Here is a 25,055-nt window from a genome sequence, read left to right on the forward strand (position 1 = left end):
CTCTCTCTGGCCCTCAGGACTCGCTCCAGGCTACTCACCCTCCCAAACCACATCCCTCATCAGCCCTTTACATCCTTCTTGAGTGTTTTACCTGGTTGGAATTCATTCTTCAGCTGTAATAATTGCTTCTGGATGATAAAAGGGGATGTGTGGCCCCCACAAGATTGCCCAGATGGGTATGTAGCTCTCAGGATGAAAAAGCTTACCTATTCCCACTTTAGGTCGTATCTACCCCTCCACCCAATCCCTCCCATTTTAAAGAAACCCCTATCAGTTTTGTACCAGTTTAGCTGTCATGGCTTCCCCAAATAATTATGTGAATTAAAGTTTGGCAAGAATTTTGTTAGTGATCCATAGGCTTGTCCCCACAAATGTACAGTTCACAGAGTTCCCTCAGAGGAGGTAATCGCTGTTAACCTGTAGTGTGGATAGGGTTGGGATCTGCATGTTGTTTCCAGTTTGATTGCATTCCATTGGACTGGAGGGTGGTTCTGTCCTGCTTTCATTTGTTTTCTGTCATCATCTTTTTTACCATTTCCTTTTTTTCTCCTGAAAAATAACAGTACTTATATTTTACTTACAATGTTTTAGCAGCTTTCTGTCTGCCTGCCCAGTGCCCACCCACCCAGTCTCCCCCTTCACCTGTTCCTCCTCCTCACCCTGAATCTTATTGGAACCTCCTCCCACCCCCAGCCATGGCAGAAAGCAGAGAAATGGAGAGAGACCCTGGTCAATTTCAAATTAGCAAAGCAAAGAACAGGTTGGTCAGTTTCACCTATGTTATATTAGCTCCTTACAGGTTGCCCACCTGCTTTCTGCTGATTCTGGATGCCATTGCAGGAGTTTGGAAAGGGCTGCTGCAGCTTCACATGACATCTGCAGCACCAAGAGAGCCAGGACTGTGAGCTGAGGAGATCCACATGCCTCCCTGCCTTTTGTGTTTGTGTGTGTGCTACTGTTGCTACCACCACTAAGTATGCCAAATACAAACTACAATATTGACTCAGCAAACACTAAATATTTTTTCCCATCCTTGTAAATCAGTATCATTATATTTGACAAGGAAAAATCCGGTGTCAGTAAAAGAGAGATTGCCTGGTCAATTTTACATTAGCAATGCAAAGAGTATGCTTGTCAGTTTCACCTATGCTTTGCTAGCTCCTTAGGCAAAGAAAAATCAGTGAAATCCTTGCCCATCCCTAAGCGTGCATATGTGAAATATATCTCTCTGAGAAGAACATGCACTCCATATGTCCAAGTGGCATCCTTAATATTAAATACCTTTGATGGTATTTGGTTGTGCCTGTAGAGGCCTAGAGAAGATGCATTCATTTGTGCCAAATAAGGTGTGTGGACTTTTCTTTTTCTTTTTTTTTGCAGTGCCTCCCCCCTTACTTGATAATAACTTTGTAAAGCCCTTCAGTTAGCAGAATGCTCAGTTGCATATTAGAGAGGGTGCTTTCCAAAGGCACGTTAGTTTAGTATTACTCATGAACCAGTAGATCAGATGAAAGCCAGTTGAGCGGAAGAGAGGACCGTACTGAAGCGTTCTGGCTCCCCCGGTAATTGCAATGCTGCCGGCATTCCTTGAGTCAGTTAATAGATTTCCCCAGTTCCTCTGTGCCAGGTGAAAATTTCCTCATTAAGGGGAATTTATTCCATTTCCTTTTATCATTTATTATTGAAAAAGAAGTGCGAGTGGATACAGTTTCTGAGATGACAGGGTAGAATTTTAAACAAAAAAACCCCATAGCAACAAAAATCTGCACTAGAAGCTGAAAACAGAGGGAGGGAGCAGGAAGAATAGCTTATATTGTATATAAACAGGAAAACACAAGAGGCTTCGTTTTGCTAGGAAGTAAGGGGCACTGCCTAGCCATTAAAATATTATGGCAGTGCGTAAAAGGTTGATTGTCTAGCTTGAAGACAATTTTTCTCCTGCTCAAAAAGTTCAAGCTGTCATTTTGTGCAGGCAAATATTGGGAGTAGAACAGTATAAAAGACGTTAATCACTGCCTCTTAGAATTTCATAGCTTTAAATTTAGTTACAGGATGGAATTAAGTGGATTTAACTTTAGGAAGTTTTTTTTTAAGGGCATGTGTGTGTGTTTATAAAATCTAAGAGACTGTAATCAGTAGGCCAGAGAAGGAGGGTGGCTGGATGGTAGAGAGAGCTCAATGAAATTGGAATGGGGAGAAGCTAAATGAATTCTTTGCATCTGTCTTCACAGTGGAAGATATAGGGCAGATCCCTGAACCTGAACTAACATTTGCAGGAAGGGATTCTGAGCAACTGAGACAAATAGTGGTAACGAGAGAGGAAGTTCTAGGCTTAATGGACAATATAAAAACTGACAAATCACCGGGCCCGGATGGCATCCACCCGAGAGTTCTGAAAGAACTCAAAGGTGAAATTGCTGATCTGCTAACTAAAATATGTAACTTGTCCCTCGGGTCCTCCTCCGTCCCTGAGGACTGGAAAGTGGCAAATGTAACGCCAATCTTCAAAAAGGGATCCAGAGGGGATCCCGGAAATTACAGGCCAGTTAGCTTAACTTCTGTCCCTGGAAAACTGGTAGAAAGTATTATTAAAGCTAGATTAACTAAGCACATAGAAGAACAAGCCTTGCTGAAGCAGAGCCAACATGGCTTCTGCAAGGGAAAGTCCTGTCTCAGTAACCTATTAGAATTCTTTGAGAGTGTCAACAAGCATATAGATAGAGGTGATCCAGTGGACATAGTGTACTTAGACTTTCAAAAAGCGTTTGATGAGGTATCTCACCAAAGACTTCTGAGGAAGCTTAGCAGTCATGGAATAAGAGGAGAGGTCCTCTTGTGGATAAGGAATTGGTTAAGAAGCAGAAAGCAGAGAGTAGGACTAAAGGGACAGTTCTCCCAATGGAGGGCTGTAGAAAGTGGAGTCCCTCAAGAATCGGTATTGGGACCTGTACTTTTCAACTTGTTCATTAATGACCTAGAATTAGGAGTGAGCAGTGAAGTGGCCAAGTTTGCTGACGACACTAAATTGTTCAGGGTTGTTAAAACAAAAAGGGATTGCGAAGAGCTCCAAAAAGACCTCTCCAAACTGAGTGAATGGGCGGAAAAATGGCAAATGCAATTCAATATAAACAAGTGTAAAATTATGCATATTGGAGCAAAAAATCTGAATTTCACATATACGCTCATGGGGTCTGAACTGGCGGTGACCGACCAGGAGAGAGACCTCGGGGTTGTAGTGGACAGCACGATGAAAATGTCGACCCAGTGTGCGGCAGCTGTGAAAAAGGCAAATTCCATGCTAGCGATAATTAGGAAAGGTATTGAAAATAAAACAGCCGATATCATCATGCCGTTGTATAAATCTATGGTGCGGCCGCATTTGGAATACTGTGTACAGTTCTGGTCGCCTCATCTCAAAAAGGATATTATAGAGTTGGAAAAGGTTCAGAAGAGGGCAACCAGAATGATCAAGGGGATGGAGCGACTCCCTTATGAGGAAAGGTTGCAGCATTTGGGGCTTTTTAGTTTAGAGAAAAGTTCTTCTCCCTCTCTCATAATACTAGAACTCGTGGACATTCAAAGAAGCTGAATGTTGGAAGATTCAGGACAGACAAAAGGAAGTACTTCTTTACTCAGCGCATAGTTAAACTATGGAATTTGCTCCCACAAGATGCAGTAATGGCCACCAGCTTGGATGGCTTTAAAAGAAGATTAGACAAATTCATGGAGGACAGGGCTATCAATGGCTACTAGCCGTGATGGCTGTGCTCTGCCACCCTAGTCAGAGGCAGCATGCTTCTGAAAACCAGTTGCCGGAAGCCTCAGGAGGGGAGAGTGTTCTTGCACTCGGGTCCTGCTTGCGGGCTTCCCATGGGCATCTGGTTGGCCACTGTGAGAACGGGATGCTGGACTAGATGGGCCACTGGCCTGATCCAGCAGGCTGTTCTTATGTTCTTATGTTCATTTTCATTTTTTTTATTTCTGTGTGAAATATGTTATAGTTTTGAAGTTCTATGATATTTGAGAGGTGAGTGACAAGTTTTGCTTTTACAATTGACAATAGGCCTGGAATACTTCATTAAAACACACATAACGTGTAAGTTACAGAGTTATCAGCAAACCAGGGAATTTAGAATAAGTGAGTTAAGCTAACAGCCCGATCCAAAACTGTTTACTCTGAAATAAGTTCAGAGGGACTTCCTAATAAACATGCAAAAAACATACCTTTTTACTAATGCAAAAGGTTCTGCATACAAAACCAGTTTAAGGACACCTATTTTCTCACTGTGTGTAGAGGCATAGTGCCAGCGAGCCATTGACTTCCAGGAATTCTGCAAGCCTCGTTTGCCATCGTATCTAGAGCTGAAGAAATCATGGTTACTGGAAACTTGCTTCTTTTAAGATTGAAAGCTAAGATTCTAGAATATAAAGCAGATTCTGAATTAATTGCCAAATTTTGTATTCTTAGAGTCCCCCTACTTCTCTCTTCAGAAAAATGCAAATGCATAAGGTTCGCTTAGATGGGAAAAGGCGTACTGAGTAAACATGCAGAGGATGGCTGTAAGTGTGCTTCCCACTCACTTCATCTTCTACAGATATACAACTCTGCAAAATTATACAGAGGGTATGAAATACTCATGAGTCCATTGAGAAATGTGTGCATTTTTCTGCAAATTACAGATGACAATTTGCTGTCATCTCCTATTATCCTTATTACAACATTTAATTAAGGAAGCCAGAGATTTCTATTATCTTACATCTTTACATCTGATACTCATTAATACTTTGAGGTCTGCCCCTATTTGGGCATTCTTTGGGTTATGCAAACCTCTTAATCTATACAACAATTTAGGATCTGATCTGGCACCCTCTGGGTGCCCTCCCAACTATTAGCTGTTCAGTGCAGAACAGCTGAGAGAGAGAAAAGGGCTTTAATGTGCAGTTTCCACTTGCTCCTTCTGCATCAGATCAGTTGCAAGAAGATCAATGATATTATTTGATTTTCTTATCAATGAGATTTTTAAATTGCTCTAGGAGCCCTTTTTTGCTGAAGAGAAGGATTTATTTAAATAAATAAATCAAAGTGAGGGAGGGATGTTTCAGCAGAGAAGTAGTTGTGTTCTTTTCACATATTTTAGTGCTTTTGTTTGCTGACCTGGGAGATATATATATATCTGAGCCATCAGCAGGCCTCCTGTTATAGCATTTCACCAACCTCCTAATTTGTGCAGACTGTTGGTGAGAGCTGTGCTTAAGCCACCTATCACCAATCCAGGGTCTCATCCTTGTCACTCCAAACGCTGTATCACCTGTGTGTACCTCAGGAAGACAGCCACTTTTACAAGCACTAGGACAGGCAGGACATATTACATCAAACAGAACATCACCTGCAGGTCCTGCAATATAATTTACATCATCGAGCGCAAAAGACCAGGATGTCCAATACGTAGGAAAGACCACAACTGACCTACGCATGCACTTCAGGAACCACAAGTCAGCAATCTTGACAAAAAAAGTAGAGCAACCAGTTGCAAAACATTTTAACATCGAGAGTCACAGCCGGTTGGATTTTTCCATTACAGCGATAGAGATGCCAACAGATCCAGCAGCATTGACCAAAAGGGAGAACTTTTGGATTTACTCTCTGGACACATTGGCACCACATGGCCTGAACCTGGAGGACAGTACCACCACTACTTAGCTTCTGCCAATGAAGCCCCTCTGAGCATTCCATCCTCAAAGTTCTATAACTGCCACCTTGGTAACAGCATTTGTATGTTGGCAGCTGATGAAGGCGGAAGCTGAAACGTTTTGTTAATACAATAAAAACCTCTGTTTGGTTAATCACAATTATGTTCATAGTCAGCCGTGTATTTTGCAATTGTATACATGCACTTTTCAGGATACACTTGCATTTTGAAGGTTTTTAATAGCTATAAGATGGGGGTTGCAGTTTAGCTCTGCATTGACCACATCTGAATGTTTCTGCTGGGATTACTGAATTCTTTTTGCATTTTCCACAGCCAGGACAGATAAAGGAGCTCTCTCTCTATCTCTTTTTACAAACTGGAGAAAATGGAAGATGAACTTTGAGTGGAATTACTGAGAATTAAATATATGCCTCTGTTCCCATGTGTGCGTCTTTGTGTGAGTCTGGGCCTGCCCTGCTGGAATGCAGACCTCAGCCTGAAAAAGGTTCCCCATCTCTGCTCTAAATTGTATTCAATCAAATTCTTCTTCTTCTTGCAAGCTAATGTGTTCAAATTGTATATCTAAAACAGATCTCAAAAAGGAGGCCTGAGCATCTGGCCTGCGGACACTCTTGAATGCCTTTGGGACATTTCCCTAAAGCAGCTGTACTTAAAGAAGTTTAATTTCAAGTGCACACAGAATATGCTTCTTGGAGATATTTGCTTGGCCTCGGTGGGATGTTGGGCTAGATGGAACTTTGGCTTGATCCAGTGGACTTCTCCTTCTGGAATAATAATTCAAAGCCCTTGCTTTACCAAAAGAGGGCATTTGTTAATCACATTCTCCTTTCAGCTTCAGTGCTTGCTTGTACATAAGATATTGATTTATTAGACAAGCTAAGCAAGAATGCTCTTAACTGTGAAAACAGGAAGCAGAGTAGCGCTCTCTCTGTCTGTCTCTCTCTCTCTCTATATATATAAGTGGCTATAGCAGAGGTTCTAAGGTGGCTCAGAAACTGAACAGAGGCAGAAGATTTATCAGGGTGATGGGTAGAGGAGATAGAAGAAATATAAATGTGTGACGGGTGGTTAGCACAAAAGGAGAAACTGGAACCAAGGAGATGAAAAATTCATAGAAGAGCTGGCGGAAAGCACTTAATTGAGTAGGAGCAGACCAAAGATGACAAAAGAGCAAGCCGGTGAGAAGAGAGAACGAAATTTAGATTGACAAGACAATGCGAATAAAAATATAGGAACCCTTCCAAGTACTGGCACCTGCTGCTTGCCTTGGGAACTAACTGTAGAGAGTAGTGGCTTCTAGTCAATTGTCTACATACTTGTAGCAACCTGAGGGTGTGTTCAGCATGGGAATCCCTCCCTTCAGTCATTTGTTTGTATGCATATTTTTATTGGAAAATTGGCCTTAAGCTTTTAATCAGTGTAATGAGTGCAAGCAGAAAGTTAACTAATAAAAGCCCTTCATTCTGAAAAGGTGGGGAGGGGGAACGATTGCAAAAAAAGCCAAGAGACAATTCAGCTAAAATTAAATACTCCAAATAAATTCCATTGATTTCAAGAATTTAGCACTTTAAGAACCTATTAATACTGAACACATTCATACCCTTTCTTACCAATTTCACATCCAAGCCCTTAGCTGACTGACAGGCATACACTGCCTTTCTTGTGGCTTTACATATCCAACAGTACAGCTGTACATTCTTGGTGTTTGGGAATTTAAAACTGGCTAACTGGAGGTTAAAATCTTCCAATTATTTTGGCCATAGGCACTGAGAAGATGGCATCTGTGTCTGGCCCAGTATGCTCTTTCAATAACATATCCCAAATACTATACGATACTCAACAGGCCCACTTCATACATAGCCTGATGGGGTGGACATGTAGTGTGCTATGTTGCCACACAAAAGGTCCTAAGTGTATGGATAGAAGTTGGATGTTATCAGGAGCTATGCGGGACCAGCCACAGATTTCTAGCAACCATGCCACGATGGGTGACATCTGATGCTGGACACAATCACACAGTGAATGTTATTGCAAGAGAACCTCTTTATTTGTGTCAGGAGGATAGTGCATGTTAGAGGATGAAAAATATGGAAAATACTAGGTTAGTGAATAGGTTTTTCTAGTATTGGAACAGAGTCAGCCAATTCAGAGGGAATAGTTGGGTTAAAATCATGAATAGTTAAAGTTGTCAGATTGTATTCACTAATAGGGAAAAAACCCTTGTGGTTTAAGAATGTACCTGTAGCCCACAGATATTTCTATCACACTTTAAGAAGCAGGGAAATTGGGCAGCTATAGTGCATGCACGAGGGGAGCAGGAGACCTGACCTCCTCTCTGAGATATTGTAGTGCCCTACAAATTTGTAAAAATGCAAACACAATTTGGGTTGGTCTTTCACAGTTCAATCCACTTACTGTGTAGCTTGGAAGAATTTGGTAACATGTGCCTCTGAGCATATGGTGAGTGGTGGCCACACCTGCAATCAGGACTACATCTCCAAAGATGGAGAATTACCTTTTTTATGTTTGTTGGTGTTCTTACTTTGCTTCTTTCCTGTGTTACTACTGTTTCTACAGAGAATCTAACCTAGAAAATTATATTTTTCACATTATTCATTATCCTAGCAATCTGTGTCAAATTTATTTGTATTAATTTCAAAGCCTTTTTATTGGTCATTGTCATAGGATGGTGAAGATAGTCTTTTGCATTTCAAACTGGAGGTTATGTTCTGTTTCTATTTTGGGTGCATTAACTGTTTAAACTGAAAATGCAGTTTGATGTAAAATCAGACTGATTACAGTAGGGCCCCGCTTCTCGTTGTCCCACTTTTCGGCATTCCACTAATACGGCGCCAGCGGGGCAATCAGCTGGAGGGGGGCTGGAGCTTGCCGCACTCCAGCTAATAGCGCTGAGGAGGGGAGGATCAGCTGTAGCATGCTACAGCTGATCTTTTCCTCTTCTGGTGTGATCAGACTCCCCTGCTCGAGCTGATCGTGCCAGAGGAGGGGAAGATCAGCTGTAGCGTGCTACAGTGGATCTTCTCCTCAAGGGCAGTCAGACTCCCACACTCCAGCTGATCGTGCCAGAAGAGGGGAAGATCTGATCTTCTCCTCCTCTGGTTCGATCAGCGGGTTAGGTTCCAGACCCTCGCTCTACAGCTGATCCGCTTTTTGGCAGTTTTTGCTTTTTGACGGGGTTCTGGAACCTAACCTGCCATATGAGTGCCGTATGAGTACTGTACAATATGTTGCTACTTAAGCAATGAATCTAGCTGTTGGAAAAAAACTTGGCCTGCCTGAGATACATGTTTTCAGCCTGCTATGCTTAAACTACTCCACTTAAGGAAGGGTGGGCATGGTCAATTAAAAACACAGAGCACACCTAGAAATTTGCTAGAATATATTTCACTTCCTATTGTCTTATCTTGTGCAAACTGAGATACTCCTCATGTCCATTGGAGACTATTCTGCAGAATAGTCAGTGCTATTATTCCACATATTCACAGAAACAGCAGCAGCAGCAGCAAAAAAAAAAGAGTTACTAGAGGAAACGTCACTAAAATTGCAAAGTAAATCAGACATATTTAAAGTGAGTGTCTGAACTATATCAACTCTTTTAATATTTTTGCTTCCTCCCTGCTAAAACAAGATCAGCAGAGTACATTTCTTGTTTCTGTTATTTAGGCTGATTGCAGGTGTTGCCATCATGCACCATATGCTCAGAGGTGCATGTTACAAATTCTTCCAAGCTACACAGAAAGTGGATTGGACTATGAAAGACTGTGTTTGCATTTTTACAAATTTGTAGGGGAGTACAATATCTCAGAGAGGAGGTCACACTCCCCTGGTGCATTCACTATAGCCACCCAATTTCCCTGTTTTTTAAAGTTTGATAGAAATATCTGTTGGCTATAGGTAAGTTCTTAAACTGCAAGGTCTTTTTGCCTATTAGTGAATTTCTCTGCTTTTTAATCTGGGAGGTAAGAAATGGGATCCTGTGCAAGCTTGCTTAGAATGGAATCATTTACATATTTATTGAGTTCAATGGGATTTACTCCGTGACAATCATGCTTAGAATAGGTAAAACTGACCATGGAGGGGGGGAGGGGAAGGGGAGGAGATTCGGTGGGTGGGCACTGGGCAGAGGGAAAGCCCCTCTCCTAAAGGAAAACATTGTGAACAGTATCATTGTTTTTCAGGGTTTCCCCCCCCTTTTTATTCTACAGCAGGCACATGTAGTCTCCCACGCAAATTTAAACCAAAGCTGTCCCTAGCCACATCCACACCAGAGCTTTATATCACTTTAGAAAGTCATGACTTCCCCCAAAGGATCCTGGGAAGTGTAGTTCATGAAGGGTGCTGAGAGTTGCTAGGAGAGGCCCTATTCCCCTCACAGAGCTACAATCCCCAGAAGAGGGGCTGACTGTTAAACTGCCCTGGCCACTGGAGCACTGTTAGGGGAATAGGAGTCTCCTAACAACTCTCAGCACCCTTCACAAACTACCCTTCCCAGGATTCTTAGGGGGAAGTCATGACTGTTTAAAGTGGAATCGATGTCTCGCATGGGTGTGGCCCCCTGGTTAGCCAAGCCAAACAGCTGTGAGTCTGGCTTTTAGAATACTGACAGTTCTTACAGAGCATGCCTGATGCTGTAATAGACTTCAGTGTTAAATTTCTTAAATTAATTAAAAATCAGCCATGCATTTTTTTAACTTTTAAACTGCAGAAGATGAAAGTCAGAGTATGGGGCAATGTCAGTAATAGGATTACAGGTACTCTGTGAATATGGCTGATTTTTAATTAATTTCAACAAATTATGAGACCACTGACAGAAAGAAGTCCAGCAGAAGTCTGTGTGGAAAATCCATGCTGACTATAGTATACAACCACACCTGTAGTTGTATAATGAAATTGTTAGATAAATGTAGTATTTGTAATCTTGTTTTATATATATGAATTGGATCATTGTATGTTGTGATGTTTTATTATTATTTTTTACAAACTTTATGTTCTTAGTAAATAATAAAAATGTGTCAGGAGGGTAAAATGACTGGTAATTATAATCTCTCTGTGTTTCTGGATATGGGGAGTATGAAATTGCAATCTAATGACTCCTTGTTACAATTAACTGTTTGTGGTGAGTAGCTGAGGAGTTTTTATGGATCTGTTGGTAAGGCTATGTACAGGCATACCCTGCTTAACGTTGCTTCACTTAACGTTGCCTCACTATAACGTACATGCTCCATACGTCCCCATACCCCGCTTAACGTTCACGCGCTTCGCAATAACGTACATTTTATTGGCATGACACTGCTGCCATCTAGTGGTGATTGCGTACAGTACAAGTGAAGACAATTGCTTCACTTAAAGTAGATTTTCACTTAAAGTATACTCTCCTGTCCCATTGCGAATGTTAAAGCGGAGTATGCCTGTATATCAGATTTGAGCTCAAAGACAAATGTTTGCCATTTCTATCACAGGTAAGTGCATTGTTACCAGTCAGTCAATTATTTTGTATCAGTACAGTACAATACAATACAGTACAATAAACATGCAGCAATATTTTAATCTTGCAGGAGTTTACAGGGTCAGACATATGTTGCTAACAGTTCCTTGCTTACTGCTACCTCATGGGATTCTTAGACAAATGTAGGTTTTGAACTTGGGGTTTCCACATCCAAATTCAAACTCTAGCACTGAGTACTTTCTTTCCCTCCACACTCATCCCCCCCATAAGTCTAAACAATATCTAAAGACCATAAAGTGCATAGTATCCATAATACACTCTTTTTATGTTCATTCATCCCAGTGAGCCAATTCCAGAGGACAGCCTGAGGAGAGCCAAGCAGATCGGCTTCTCAGATAAGCAGATTGGGAAATGTCTGGGAGTGACTGAAGCACAGAGCAGGGAACTGAGGCTCAAGAAGAACATAACACCTTGGGTGAAACAGGTATAATTTAGGAACGGACAGATCACTCTATTTCTGGTCTGTGTCAATTTCATGTGTTAATTTATAAGTCCATTATTTCCTATTTCTGCATTAATATATTTTTTAATTCACATGAAAATGTGTATTTAAATATATATTTTAACAAGGTATGTTTTCTTACATGTATTTTAGCATTTTAAAATGTATTTTGGTACATTTTTGGTGTTTTTTTGAGCGAAGAACTGTGTTGCAAAATTTGGAAAAGTATAAAATCCCAAGGATGTGTTCCAAATGCTCGGCGAAATTTGGGAGAGACAAAAGAGCTCTGTATCAAAATTTACAGAAATAGAATTCCTGAAGCATCCCTAGTATAATTACACATGCATCTTAATCTTGAGAGACAGGAAAGCAACACTGTCTCCATTTTAGAGATGAGAGAGAACCTGACTACAGAGCATACTCACTACATGAAAAGTAGTCCTGTGTAAGCTGTAACTCTTGAGAATTCTGATGACTCCTCTGGAGAGAAGCAATGAAAATTGGAGGCTATAGGTTACTTTTTTCTACCAATTGTTTATGCTTATCATATTTCTCTTTTATATGATAATTGTCTCTAGAGCTGATAAGCACAGATGGATTGTCAAAGTGGCCAGCAGTTCCAGTTCCATTATGAGCTTGCCCATTATCCCATAATGGGAAGAATGTATTTGGCCACACCAGGGAAAGATTCATCAGGAGAGCTTTAAACTTAGTCCTAAGAGGGAGGGAGACGTAAACTTGGTAGTAATGACTAACAAAGGCTTGTGCACCATAAGAATAACTGAAGGAAGAGCTCTAATGGGGTCAGTAATAGTCTTCATAAAAATGTAGGAAGGAAGCCAGACCATAAATCACATAGTCTTCATTGTCTGAATACTAATGCCCAGAGTAAGAGAAACAAATAGGACAAATCTGAATTCTTATTTCTTATATATTTATTTATGATTTGATTTATATCACACCCTTCCTCTCAGCAGGAGCCCAGGGCGGCAAACAAAAGCACTAAAAACACTTTAAAACATCATAAAAACAAACTTTAAAATATATAAAAACAAAACATCTTTAAAAACATTTTTTTAAAAACACTTTTAAAACATTGGTTTTTGTTTTTTGTTTTTTTTAAAAAAAGGTTTAAAAACATATTAAAAAGCAATTCCAACACAGACACAGACTGGGATAGGTCTCAACTTAAAAAGCTTGTTGAAAGAGGAAGGTCTTCAATAGGCGCCGAAATGCCTGCCTAATATTTAAGGGGAGGGAATTCCACAGCGTAGGTGCCGCCACACTAAAGGTCTGTTTCCTATGTTGTACAGAACGGACCTCCTGATAAGATGGTATCTGCAGGAGGCCCTCACCTGCAAAGCGCTGTGATCAACTGGGTATATAAGGGATAAGACGGTCTTTCAGGTATCCTGGTCCCAAGCTGTATAGGGCTTTATACACGAAAACTAGAACCTTGAACTTCGCCTGGTAGCAAATGGGCAGCCAGTGCAATTCTTTCAGCAACGGGGTGACATGTTGGCGATACCCTGCCCCAGTGAGCAGTCTCGCTGCTGTACTTTGCACCAGCTGCAGCTTTCAGAACAACTGCAAGGGCAGCCCCTCATAGAGTGCATTACAGTAATCCAGCCTGGAGGTTACCAGTGTGTGGACAAAATTGGTCAGGCTATCCCAATCCAGAAACGGCCACAGCTGTCTTACCTGCCGAAGCTGGTAAAAGGCACTCCTAGCCACTGAGGTCACCTGGGCCTCTAGCGACAAAGATGGATCCAGGAGCACCCCTAGACTGCGGACCTGCTGTTTCAGAGGGAGTACAATCCCATGCAAAGCAGGCAACTGACCAATTACCTGAACTTGGGAACCACCAACCCACAGCGCCTCCGTCTTGCTAGGATTCTTAATTCTTAATACAGAAGAGTAAATGTGACTTGATAGATACAGGCGGGCCCTGCTTATATGGCAGGTTCCATTCCAGACCCCCGCCATAAAGCAGAAATTGCCGTAAAGCAGAACCCCATTGAATATAATGGGGCGTGTCGCATGAAAATGCTGCAAAAATGACGCAAAATGCTGCAAAAGGGCAAAATTGGCTTTAAAAACAGGGAATCAAAGCCACCGCATTAGTGGAACGCCAGTAAGCGGAGCCCTACTGTATAAGTGAAACTTGGTGGGATGACTCCCATGACTGGAATACAACAATTGAAGGATATAATTTGTTCAAAAAGAACAGAAGGAATAGAAAGGGAGGCAAAGTCATGCGATATATTAAATATATATATCCCTGCATAGAAATATAGGAGGATGAGCTTGGTAGTTCCACCAAGAGTATATGGATTAAAAATAAATGGGGCAAGGAATAAAAGGAACATAGTAGTTGGAGTCTACTGCCGACCACACTATCTAGGAGAAGAGGAGGATGAAACTTTTGCAAAGGGAATTGCCAATGTTTCAAGGAGGGATGATGTAGTAGGAATGGGGGACTTCAATTACCCTGATATCTGATGGGAGACAAATTCTGCCAGACATGGCCCCTCCCAAGAAAAAGAAACCAAATGCACAGTTATAAAATGGGGGATACTTGGCTTAGCAATACTACATGCGAGAAGGATCTTGGGATTGTTGTGGATCACAAGCTGAATATGAGCCAACAGTGTGATGTAGCTGAAAAAAAGGCAAATGCATTAACAGAAGTATAGTTTCCAAATTGCAGGAAGTATTGATTCCCTTCTACTCGGCACTGGTTAGGCCTCATATTGAGTACTGCGTATAGTTCTGGACTCCACACTTTAAGAAGGATGCAGACAAACTGGAACAGCTTCAGAGGAGGGCAACGAGGATGATCAGCAGACTAGAAACAAAGCCCTATGAGGAGAGATGGAAAGAACTGGACATGTTTAGCCTTGAGAAGACTGAGGGGAGATATGATAGCAATTTTCAAGTACTTGAAAGGTTGCCACACAGAGGAGAGCCACAATTTCTTCTCAATCGTCTTTAAGGATGCAGACAAACTGAACAGGTTCAGAGGAGGGCAACGAGGATGATCAGGGGACTAAAAACAAAGCCCTATGAGGAGAGACTGAAAGAACTGGGCATGTTTAGCCTGGAGAAGAGAAGACTGAGGCGACATATGACAGCACTGTTCAAGTACTTGAAAGGTTGCCACACAGAGGAGGGCCGGGATCTCTTCTCGATTGTCCCAGAGTGCAGGACACAGAATAATGGGCTCAAGTTGCAAGAAGCCAGATTTCGACTGGACATCAGGAAAAGCTTCCTAACTGTTAGAGCCATATGACAATGGAACCAATTACTAGAGAGGTAGTGGGCTCTCCAACACCGGAGGCATTCAAGAGGCAGCTGGACAGCCATCTGTTGGGAATGCTTTGATTTGGATTCCTGCGTTGAGCAGCAGGTTGGGCTCGATGGCCTTATAGTCTCCTTCCAACTCTACAGTTCTATGATTCTGTGATATATTTTTACTGCCTGTCTGTGGGGGCTCTTTCAGAATTCTTAACAGTTAGGGCAGGGGTGGGAAACTGGATCCTCCCTCCATCCCCACCCAAAGTTGATATCAGATGTCCCCTTGAAAGAGTTTTGCTGAGCTCCTTTGAAGGCCAGCTGTCAGAGCCAATTAGCTGATGGCATTAAGAACCATCATTTTGAAGTTTGTTTGCAAGTGAATACAAGCTGCTTGCAAATGGCCTTGAAAGACACCCATCCCCTGGGCAGTGCTGAGAGCCATTGCCTTGGAAGGCTGTTTGCAAGCAGTTTGAATACAAACCATTTATAACTAGACTTCAAAGTGATAGCTCTCAGTGCCCATCAGCTGATGGGAGCTGAGAGCCCCATTAGGGTGTATTAGGGTGTTTCTGAAGGGGAACTCCCTAGTGCAACCAATCCCAGTGAGACTCCCTTTCAGTTATAGAATCACAGAATCATAGAATCATAGAGTTGGAAGGGGCCTTGTAGGCCATCGAGTCCAACCCCCTGCTCACAGCAGGAAATCCACAGCTAGAGCATCTCCCGCAGATAGCTGTCCAGCCTCTGCTTGAAGACATCCAGCGAAGGGGATCCCACCACCTCCCTAGGCAGTCGGTTCCATTGCCGAACTGCCCTTACTGTCAAGAAGTTCCTTCTAATGTCCAATCTGAATCTACGCTTCTGCAACTTAAAACCATTAGACCTAGTCCTACCCTCTGGGGCAGCAGAGAACAAATCTGTACCCTCCTCTATGTGACAGCCCTTCAGGTACTTAAAGAGTTGATCAGTACTGAGAGGGAGCCCCACTTCCTGAGGAATAGGGAACACACTTTAAGCTTCTGGTTGTTCCTTTGCAGCCATGCTGTTACCTGTCCACACCTGATGTCACATATGACATCAGGTGTAAGTAGGGATGGGATCCACTTGTTGGTACTGTTTCAGTTTCATTCCATCATTCCATTTAATTGACAGGCAGTTCCTTTGTTTATCACTATCTTGTGCTGTTCCTGGTTTGATTTCTCTCCCTCCTGAAAAAATAACATTTTTATCATTATTTCTAACAAAGGAAAGTGGCTCCTGCCTACCCACCCAACCCCCCTCTTCGTCTGCTCATCCTCCTTTTATTGAGAGCGCTTTTACATATGATCTTGGAGAGAGGATGAGGAAGAAAGAACAGGGAGAGTTCTCAGCAAAACTTTTTTTCCCCTTTGCCAAAGCAACATCACATATACCTCCCCCTCCACAAAAACACTTACTTGAAAGTTAATCCCACTGAACTCAGTGGCATTGAACTCAGTTCTGAATAGGCATGCCATGTATAGGATTGCACTGTAAAATCCTCTGGGGATTCATATGTAGCTCAGTTCTGGTATTCTATTTTGTTTTAAAATTTGGGCATGCCTCTTGTCTGTTGAATGCACTGGCTGTCAATCTCTTTTCTCTCCCTCTCTTTGTCTGCTCCTGCTAGCTAATATGATTTGAGTCCCAAATATAGTGGTGTTTTTCCAGCTTCTCTCTTTTTCTCAGCAGAGCAGAGATCAAACTCCCTCCCATTGTGTGCTTCTTTTGTTTGTCATTCATTCTCTCTCTCTCTCTGTCTTTTCCTTCCACTCAACTAATCCCCCTTTGCCATGTCCTGCTCCTCCTTTGAGACCACTTTTACACATACATGTCGCAGAGCTTGGAAAAGTTACTTTTTTGAACTACAACTCCCATCAGCCCCATCCAGTGGCCATGCTGGCTGGGGCTGATGGGAGTTGTAGTTCAAAAAAGTAACTTTTCCAAGCTCTGAGAGAAGAGGAGGGAATGAGAGACAGAGAGCAAGAATGGGGAAGAAGTTACGTTCTCTGCACAACTTTTTTCCCTTTGCCAAAGCAGCAGCACATCTCCACCCCCATGCAAAAACCACAGGGAGAACTCCAAGAAAACCCCTGCCAACAACTTTGGTATGGGGAGAGAGGAGACTGACCGGCTGCCTGCAACTATGCACACTTACTTGGAAGTTAGTTCCACTGAACTCAGTGGGGCTTACTTCTGAGTAGGCATGCCTATATAGGATTGCACTGTAAAATACTCTGGGAATTCGTTGGTAACTCAGCGCTGGTATTCTGTTTTGCTTTAAAATCTGGGTAAGTCTGCTTACCTCTTGTCAGTCTCTTTTCTCTCACTCTGCCTCCCCCCTTCCATTAGCTAATATGATTTGAGTCTCAAATATACTGATGTTTTTTCTTTGCTATTCATTTTGTCTCTCTCTTTTCCTCCTTTCTCCCACCCACCCAATCTCCCCTTCACTTCTTCATCCTCAAATGTATTGGATCCTCCCACCCCCACCCCAAGAGATTCACCACCATCATAGCAAACCAAAGATAGGCTGGTCACTTTCACAACATATTTGAAGATTTATTTTAAAAAAAACAACAATAATCCAGTGTAGGGAAAAGCCACAGAAGTTTGCAGCATTCAGGATCAGCCTGCATAGATAGCAAATGTGCAAATTATCGGGGAGTCTGGTGCCAATTTTGATTTTAGCAAAATTCTCACCCATCCCTAAGTGTGAGACAGATAGGTGTGGTTTGAGGAGAATGGCCTCCCAGGTCTAATTTGGCCCTCTGGCTGGAAGTTCCCCACTGCTGATTTAATCTTACATCCTTCCAATGAGGCTACCTCAAGAGGCAGTGGTTTTCACTAAGGATCACTAAGGAATCCCTTGGTCATAACTGGGATTTAATCTACCATGTCAATGCCCAACAATATCTATCTGTGAACTGTGAGGCTGAAGCTCAGTTCACCTGCAGATTTCCTCTGTGACTTTGGCCTTGTTGGCTGTGAATGGAATTTGTGAAGCTGTCTCTACCATGCACAAAAGTTTCACTTCTACGTTCCCTAAGTAGCCAGAGGTCCAGGGCAACTTTACACCATCAGTTTTCTGTGGAGGAAACAGTGGACTGCTGACCTGTTTACCAACAATCTGTATGTTTATCAGTTTTCAGGTTGAGAGAGAATAATGAAGGTCTAACAGCAGTGGTATTTTTGGAGTGGGATGCAGTGGTATTTTTATGACTTAGACAAGGCAAGGTCCCATCGCGGGCCACTCATAGTGTTTATTATCAACAATCAGTACGACTAAAAACTTGGCAAAATTTGAATGTGTTCTATTGGAACATATGACCAATGCAAAAAGATTTGTTTCCAGAATTTATTTACATCTTATCATAATTGACACAAGTACATCAGATGGACTGAAAATAATATATTGGAATAAAAATAGAACAAAGTATGGATGACTCAATCAAAGAAAAGTATATCAAAAAACCTTAGGAAGAATTCCTTAAAATTATTATACTGATGGTATATTATACAGGTATGGATAACTATACAAAATTGGGTTTGTATGTCTAAGGTCTATAAAATATAATAAATTAATTAATAAAACAAAAAATTAAACTTTAATTTCCTCAGACAAATAGGATAGATAGATGATAGATAGATAGATAGAAAAAACAAAAATATATCAATAAATAAAATATCTAAAATCTCATAGACATATATATGTAATTATATCCCAATACAGTTGATATAGCCAGCTCTATCTAGACATACAACAAACAGTTATATTGTAGAACAAACACGCTTCTATCCTGCAAGGGTCTTCTTCAGTAGTCAGTGCAAATTATGCAGGTATGTCTAGCAAAGAACAAATACGACAAGGAGTTTATTGTTTAATAGCCAATCAAATAAAACAAAATGTTGGAGAAATTGCAATCAGCAAGGTTTACATATGCGTATGTTGTGGTCATGTTCTGTTGTATCAAGTTTTGGAATATGATTGCAGAAATGGCAAATGTTACACATCAGACTATATATGTTGCACCAGCATTAGACCTTTTAACAATTTGGGAAGAACAAAATGAGAATGTGGCAGTCTAAGGAACGTATAGTATTTATGTTGATGGCTGCTCGCAGGGTAATAACCAATAATTGGAAAACTGCAGAACTTTTGACATTGAATCTTGGTACAGCAAGCTGTGGCAAATAGCCATGGTGGAAAAATCGACTTACCAACTTAAATTAGCTACAGGCAAAGCTAAAATATTTTATTTTTATATTGTTTGGTATGGTTTTATCTCATATACAAATCAGGAACATAAGCAGCAACATTTATCAAAGCCTTTCCTCAGGTTATGGACAAGATACTAAGCAAAAACTGTAATATTATGAGTGTACAGAAAATTTCCAAGTTGCTAATGGAACACGAACACACGCACACATACTTTCTTACACATAAAGAAGAAAAATATCCTTTATTACCTTCTTTTAATAATTACAAGATGCAACTCTGTATTTGTTTTGCTTTTTTCATTTTTGATTTTTTGTAAAAATACACAAGCAGCAGCAGCAACCAGTGTGATTATTTATTTATTTATTTATTAAATTTATTAGTCGCCCATCTGGCTGGCTGTCCAGCCACTCTGGGCGACGTACAAAATAAAAACATACAAATACATTAAAACATTAAAAATCTCAACAATAATAATAAAGCATAACCCACCTCAAAAGCCTGCCTGAAGCCTGCCTGAAGAGCCAGGTCTTCAAGGCCCGGCAGAAGCTCATCATAGAGGGGGCATGGCGGAGATCATTTGGGAGGGAATTCCACAAAGTGGGGGCCACAATTGAAAAAGCCCTCTCCCTAGTTCTCACCAGTCTAGCTGTTTTAACTGGTGGGATAGAGAGAAGGCCTTTTGAGGCTGATCTTGTTGAGCGGCATCCCTGATGATGTTGGAGGCGCTCCTTCAGATAGACTGGGCCGAAACCGTATAGGGTTTTAAAGGTCAGAACCAACACCTTGAATTGGGCCCGGAAACAACCGGTAACCAGTGCAACTTCTTCAGCACTGGAGTGATGTGATCTTGCCGGCGGCTGCCTTTAATCAGGTGAGCCGCCACATTCTGTACCAGTTGCAGCTTCCGGACCGTTTTCAAGGGTAACCCCACGTAGAGCACATTAGGCGAGAGGAGACCAGGGCATGTACCACAGATGGGAGCAGATGGTTGGGAAGGTAGGGGCGCAGCCTCCGTATCAGATGGAGTTGATACAGCGCCGCCAGTCTCACAGCCGAGACCTGAGCCTCCATGGACAGCTGGGAGTCAAGAATGACCCCCAGACTGCAGACCTGGTCTTTCAGGGGCAATTGTACCCCATTGAGCACCAGGTCAAAATCCCCCAACCTTCCCTTGTCTCCCACAAACAGTACCTCGGTTTTGTCAGGGTTCAGCTTCAGCTTATTCCTTCCCATCCAGCCACTCACCGACTCCAGGCACTTGGATAGGGTTTCTACAGCCAACCTCGGTGAAGATTTGAATGAGAGATGGAGCTGTGTGTCATCCGCATACTGGTGACACTGCAGCCCAAATCTTCTGATGATGGCCCCCAGCGGCTTTATGCCTAATATGGTCCCTGCCTAATATTTAAGGGGAGGGAATTCCACAGGGTAGGTGCCACCACACTAAAAGTCCATTTCCTATGTTGTGCAGAATGAACCTCCTGATAAGATGGTATCTGCATGAGGCCCTCACCTGCAGAGCGCAATGATCGACTGGGTATGTTGAACAGCATCGGGGAGAGGATGGAGCCCTGTGGCACCCCACAAGTGAGAGGCCAAGGATCCGAAACCTCATTCCCCAATGCCACTCTCTGGTACCTACCAGAGAGGAAGGAACGGAACCACTGCAATACAGTACCCCCTATGCCCCCTGGTTTAGGCAGGTGTATCAATTCTGTGTTGCTTTCACTTTGCAAAATTGATGAGTGTGCCGTCTGTCCTCTAGTGGAATGACCAGTGCCAGTCTTTCCTTTATAAAGTAATTCTGCTTGTGCCAGAAAAGGGCATACTTTCCTCCTAAACACAGGCTTTCCATTGAGTTGACTTCTTCTCCTGGAATTCTGAGTGTGTTTTTACAAAGGCCTGCAATTATTTATTTATTTATTTATTTATTATTTGATTTATATCCGACCCTCCCAGTAGGAGCCAAGGGCGGCAAACAAAAGCACTAAAAACACTTTAAAAATCATAAAAACAGACTTTAAAATATATTAAAACAAAGTATCTTTAAAAACATTTTTAAAAAAGGTTTAAAAACATATATTTTTTAAAAAGTTTAAAAACATATTAAAAATTAATTCCAACACAGACAGGGATAAGGTCTCAGCTTAAAAGGCTTGTTGAAAGAGGAAGGTCTTAGTAGGTGCCGAAAAGATAACAGAGGTGGTCCCTGCCTAATATTTAAGGGGAGGGAATTCCACAGGGTAGGTGCCACCACACTAAAGGTCCATTTCCTATGTTGTGCAGAATGAACCTCCTGATAAGATGGTATCTGCATGAGGCCCTCACCTGCAGAGCACAATGATTGACAGGGTATATAAGGGATAAGACGGTCTTTCAGGTATCCTGGTCCCAAGCTGTATAGGGCTTTGTACACCAGAACTAGAACCTTGAAATTGGCCCAGTAGCAAATGGGCAGCCAGTGCAATTTTTCAGCTGCGGGGTGACATGTTGGTGATACCCTGCCCCAGGGAACAGTCTTGCCACTGCACTTTGCACCAGCTGCAGCTTCTGGACCAACCACAAGGGCAGCCTGTCATAGAGCATATTACAGTAATCCAGCCTGCAGGACCAGTTCTAAAGGGCGGCCAGGTGGGGCACTGGCCTGAGGGCCCCTGGAGTTACAGGGTAACAGGGGGGCCCTCAGTGACCCCTCCGCTCCCCTTCTGCGATCCGCAGCAATCTGCGGCCCCTCCACTTACCTGTCTCCTGCCTTTTAGTATTGCCCTTAATGAAGATGGTGGCCGTGGTTTTCCTAAAGTACTGAAGCCCCTGCCGCCATCTTAGTTGATGGCAGAGATGCGCACGCATAGCACACACACGTGCCATCAACAAAGATGGAGGCAGAGGCTTCATCCCCTTAGGGAAACTGCGGCCGCCATCTTGGTTAATGGCAATAGTAAAAGACAGGAGACACGCGAACGCGCACACACGCCGGGGCCCAGGGCAAGCTGATGCCCAAAGGCCCTGGCATGCCTGGAGCTGGCCCTGCCAGCCTGGAGCCAGCCCTGCCAGCCTGATTGAGTAATTAATTAAAGCTTTGTGCTCTCATGTGTAGGGAGGAAAGGGTTTGATTGGTCAGATTTTTCATATAGTATAGTGCTGCTAACAGCCCAAACTAATCTCAGGAACAACAGCAACAGGTTATGGGACTGCTGAGTAAACATGGATAGGATTAGGCTGCATCTGCCTCAATGACTTATCCTCCTTTGATCCAGAAGCTACATAATGGTTTCTTCGGGCACTACAATTATTTAAGGCAGTATTTAGATGCTTCCTAGAACCTGAACTGCCCAGTTGGATTTTTGACTTTAGACATCACACCTCCATGCTATGTTACAAACAGTTTTTCAAAGCTCCCTTAATATGAAAAGCAAGGTTCTGCATGGAATGAGTGGGGGAAACTTCCTGGCTATGTAGAACTAGTTGTGTGATTCCCTGGCCATTGTGAATACCACTGCCCAAAATATACTACTACTACTACTAATAATAATAATAAATTTAATTTTGGTGTCGCCTATCTGGCCAAAGCCACTCTAGGCGACGTACATATTAAAATTCAATAAAATACAATAAAAATACAAAATAAAATACAATGCAGTCAACACTAATGCAGCTGTAAAACTATATAGGGCAATCAATAAACAATTATCACAGAAACAAAAAACAATCACAGAAAAATTAGCCCACCCCAGAGATCCCAAAGGCCTGTCCAAAGAGCCGAGTTTTTAAGGCTCGGCGAAATGTATCCAGGGAAGGGGCATGGCGGAGATCAAACGGGAGGGAGTTCCAGAGAGTGGGGGCCGCCACTGAAAATGCCCTCTCTCTAGTCCCCACCAACCTAGCTGTTTTCGTTGGTGGGACTGAGAGAAGGCCCTGCGTGGCTGATCTAGTCGGGCGGCTTAATTGGTGGTACTGGAGGTGCTCCTTCAGGTAAACTGGGCCGAGACCGTATAGGGATTTAAAGGTTAACACCAACACCTTGAATTGGGCCCGGAAAACAACTGGAAGCCAATGTAGATGAAATAACACTGGTGTGATGTGATCGCGGCAGCGGCTGTTTGTAAGCAACCGAGCCGCCACATTCTGCATCAGTTGTAGTTTCTGGACCGTTTACAAGGGTAACCCCATGTAGAGCGCATTGCAGTAGTCTAATCGAGAGGTGACCAGGGCATGTACTACCAGTGGGAGCTGATGAATAGGGAGGTAGGGTTGCAGCCTCCATATGAGGTGTAGTTGATACCTAGCTCCCCGGCTCACTGCTGAAATCTGAGCCTCCATGGACAGCTTGGAATCAAGAACCACCCCGAGGCTGCGGACCTGATCCTTCAGGGGTAAACTCACCCCATTAAGCTTCAGGTCAACAACACCCAACCTTCCCGTGTCACCCACAAGTAGCACCTCGGTCTTATCAGGATTGAGCTTCAGCCTGTTCCTCCCCATCCACCCACTCACGGATTCCAGGCACTTGGACAAGGTCTCCACAGCCAGCTCCGGTGAGGATTTAAAAGAGAGATAGAGCTGCGTGTCATCACGCGTGTCATAAATAAATAATATCATTGATGATGATAATTGGTTAGTCTTACATCTCTTTGTACAGAAATGCAGTATAACAGCTTTTTTTAAAAAAAATTGGGACCTACAACAAAATGTTGCAGTGTGGTATGCTCCTGTTCAGGTTCCAGACAGTCATCCATGCCCTCTTCATTTCATTCCATTTCCCTCCCCCATGCTTCCATTTCTGCCTCCCCAACAGTCATTCAGCATTTCATGTCAGCTGAGCATGCTCAGTCCTCAGTGGGTTATTTTGGGGATTCCCTCCTTAGGATATTTTCCCTAGAGATTTTTTTGGCAAAGCTTGGGTTCCCCAGAGGTTGCCAATGTGGATGGTGCCTTTTGTCTATGAAAGGATTAGCAGTCCAAGAATGAGTTTCCTACTACTATATGGGATTATATACCTAAATGACATAATGCTCCATTGCTGGTGTATTACCTATAAGGACTTGGGTAGGGAGGAGACAGAAAGCACTGAGTATAGAATAACAGAATGGAAACAGTGGAACATGAAATTCTGGGAAATAGTTCTGTTTTCATGTTGACCATTTCTCCCCCTCCTCTGCAGATTGACACACTGGCAGGAGAATACCCTGCTGTAACTAATTATCTCTATGTCACTTATAATGGCCAGGTAAGTGCTGTCATTTACTTCTGTATAGCTACAGCATATTATGATGTATTTTCTCCCATTAGTATCTATTGACCTTGCAACTCAAATCCACTAAGTCTAGAGATGACTTAGAAAATATTTAGAGCAGCTGGCAGAGGCATAATCCCATTGGAGTACAGGTGGGAATCTTTTCCTACAGGAATAAGTAAAAGTGCAGGTGGGAGCATTAGTCCTTTTGAGCAGGCACAGCAAAGATACAAGCAATGAACATTTGCCTACAGTACCATAGTTTTGTTCCCTAAATCCCAACATCTATGAACATGAAGCTTTTGCTCTTTGCTCTGGATTACCAATGAGAACTCCATTGATGCATATTTTGCTTGCAGTCTTGTAGTATGGGCGCTTCCCCCCTTCTTCCTGTGAGATTTCACCTCTCAGTACCAAATTCAATTTGCATAGTGCAATGCAATGTGAGCACCATGGGCAGCTCTGTCCCATCCCATTTCATGCTACTTACTGTCACTGACAATGAATTGTATGGTGAAAATGCTAACTCTCTAACAATTTGTAAAAATGAATCCCCAAGTAGGTGATTGCTTGGAGCAACTTTATGGGCATTGGGGCAATGCACT

The 25,055-nt window shown here is 42.5% G+C and overlaps 1 protein-coding gene across 5 annotated transcripts in view; it reads left to right on the top strand.

Moving 5' to 3' along the window:
- Nucleotides 1-25,055, top strand: part of CPS1 (carbamoyl-phosphate synthase 1) — a 230,906-nt gene that overhangs the window by 156,555 nt on the left and 49,296 nt on the right. For all 5 annotated transcript variants that reach the window (XM_061607673.1, XM_061607675.1, XM_061607674.1 and 2 more), the window contains 2 exons: nucleotides 11,521-11,662; nucleotides 24,379-24,444. In XM_061607673.1, the coding sequence (XP_061463657.1) occupies nucleotides 11,521-11,662; nucleotides 24,379-24,444 (208 nt within the window). The remainder of the gene's footprint in view (nucleotides 1-11,520; nucleotides 11,663-24,378; nucleotides 24,445-25,055) is intronic.

This window comes from Rhineura floridana, chromosome 2 (genome assembly GCF_030035675.1).
Source record: "Rhineura floridana isolate rRhiFlo1 chromosome 2, rRhiFlo1.hap2, whole genome shotgun sequence".
In the NCBI taxonomy this organism is placed as follows: Eukaryota; Metazoa; Chordata; class Lepidosauria; order Squamata; family Rhineuridae; genus Rhineura; species Rhineura floridana.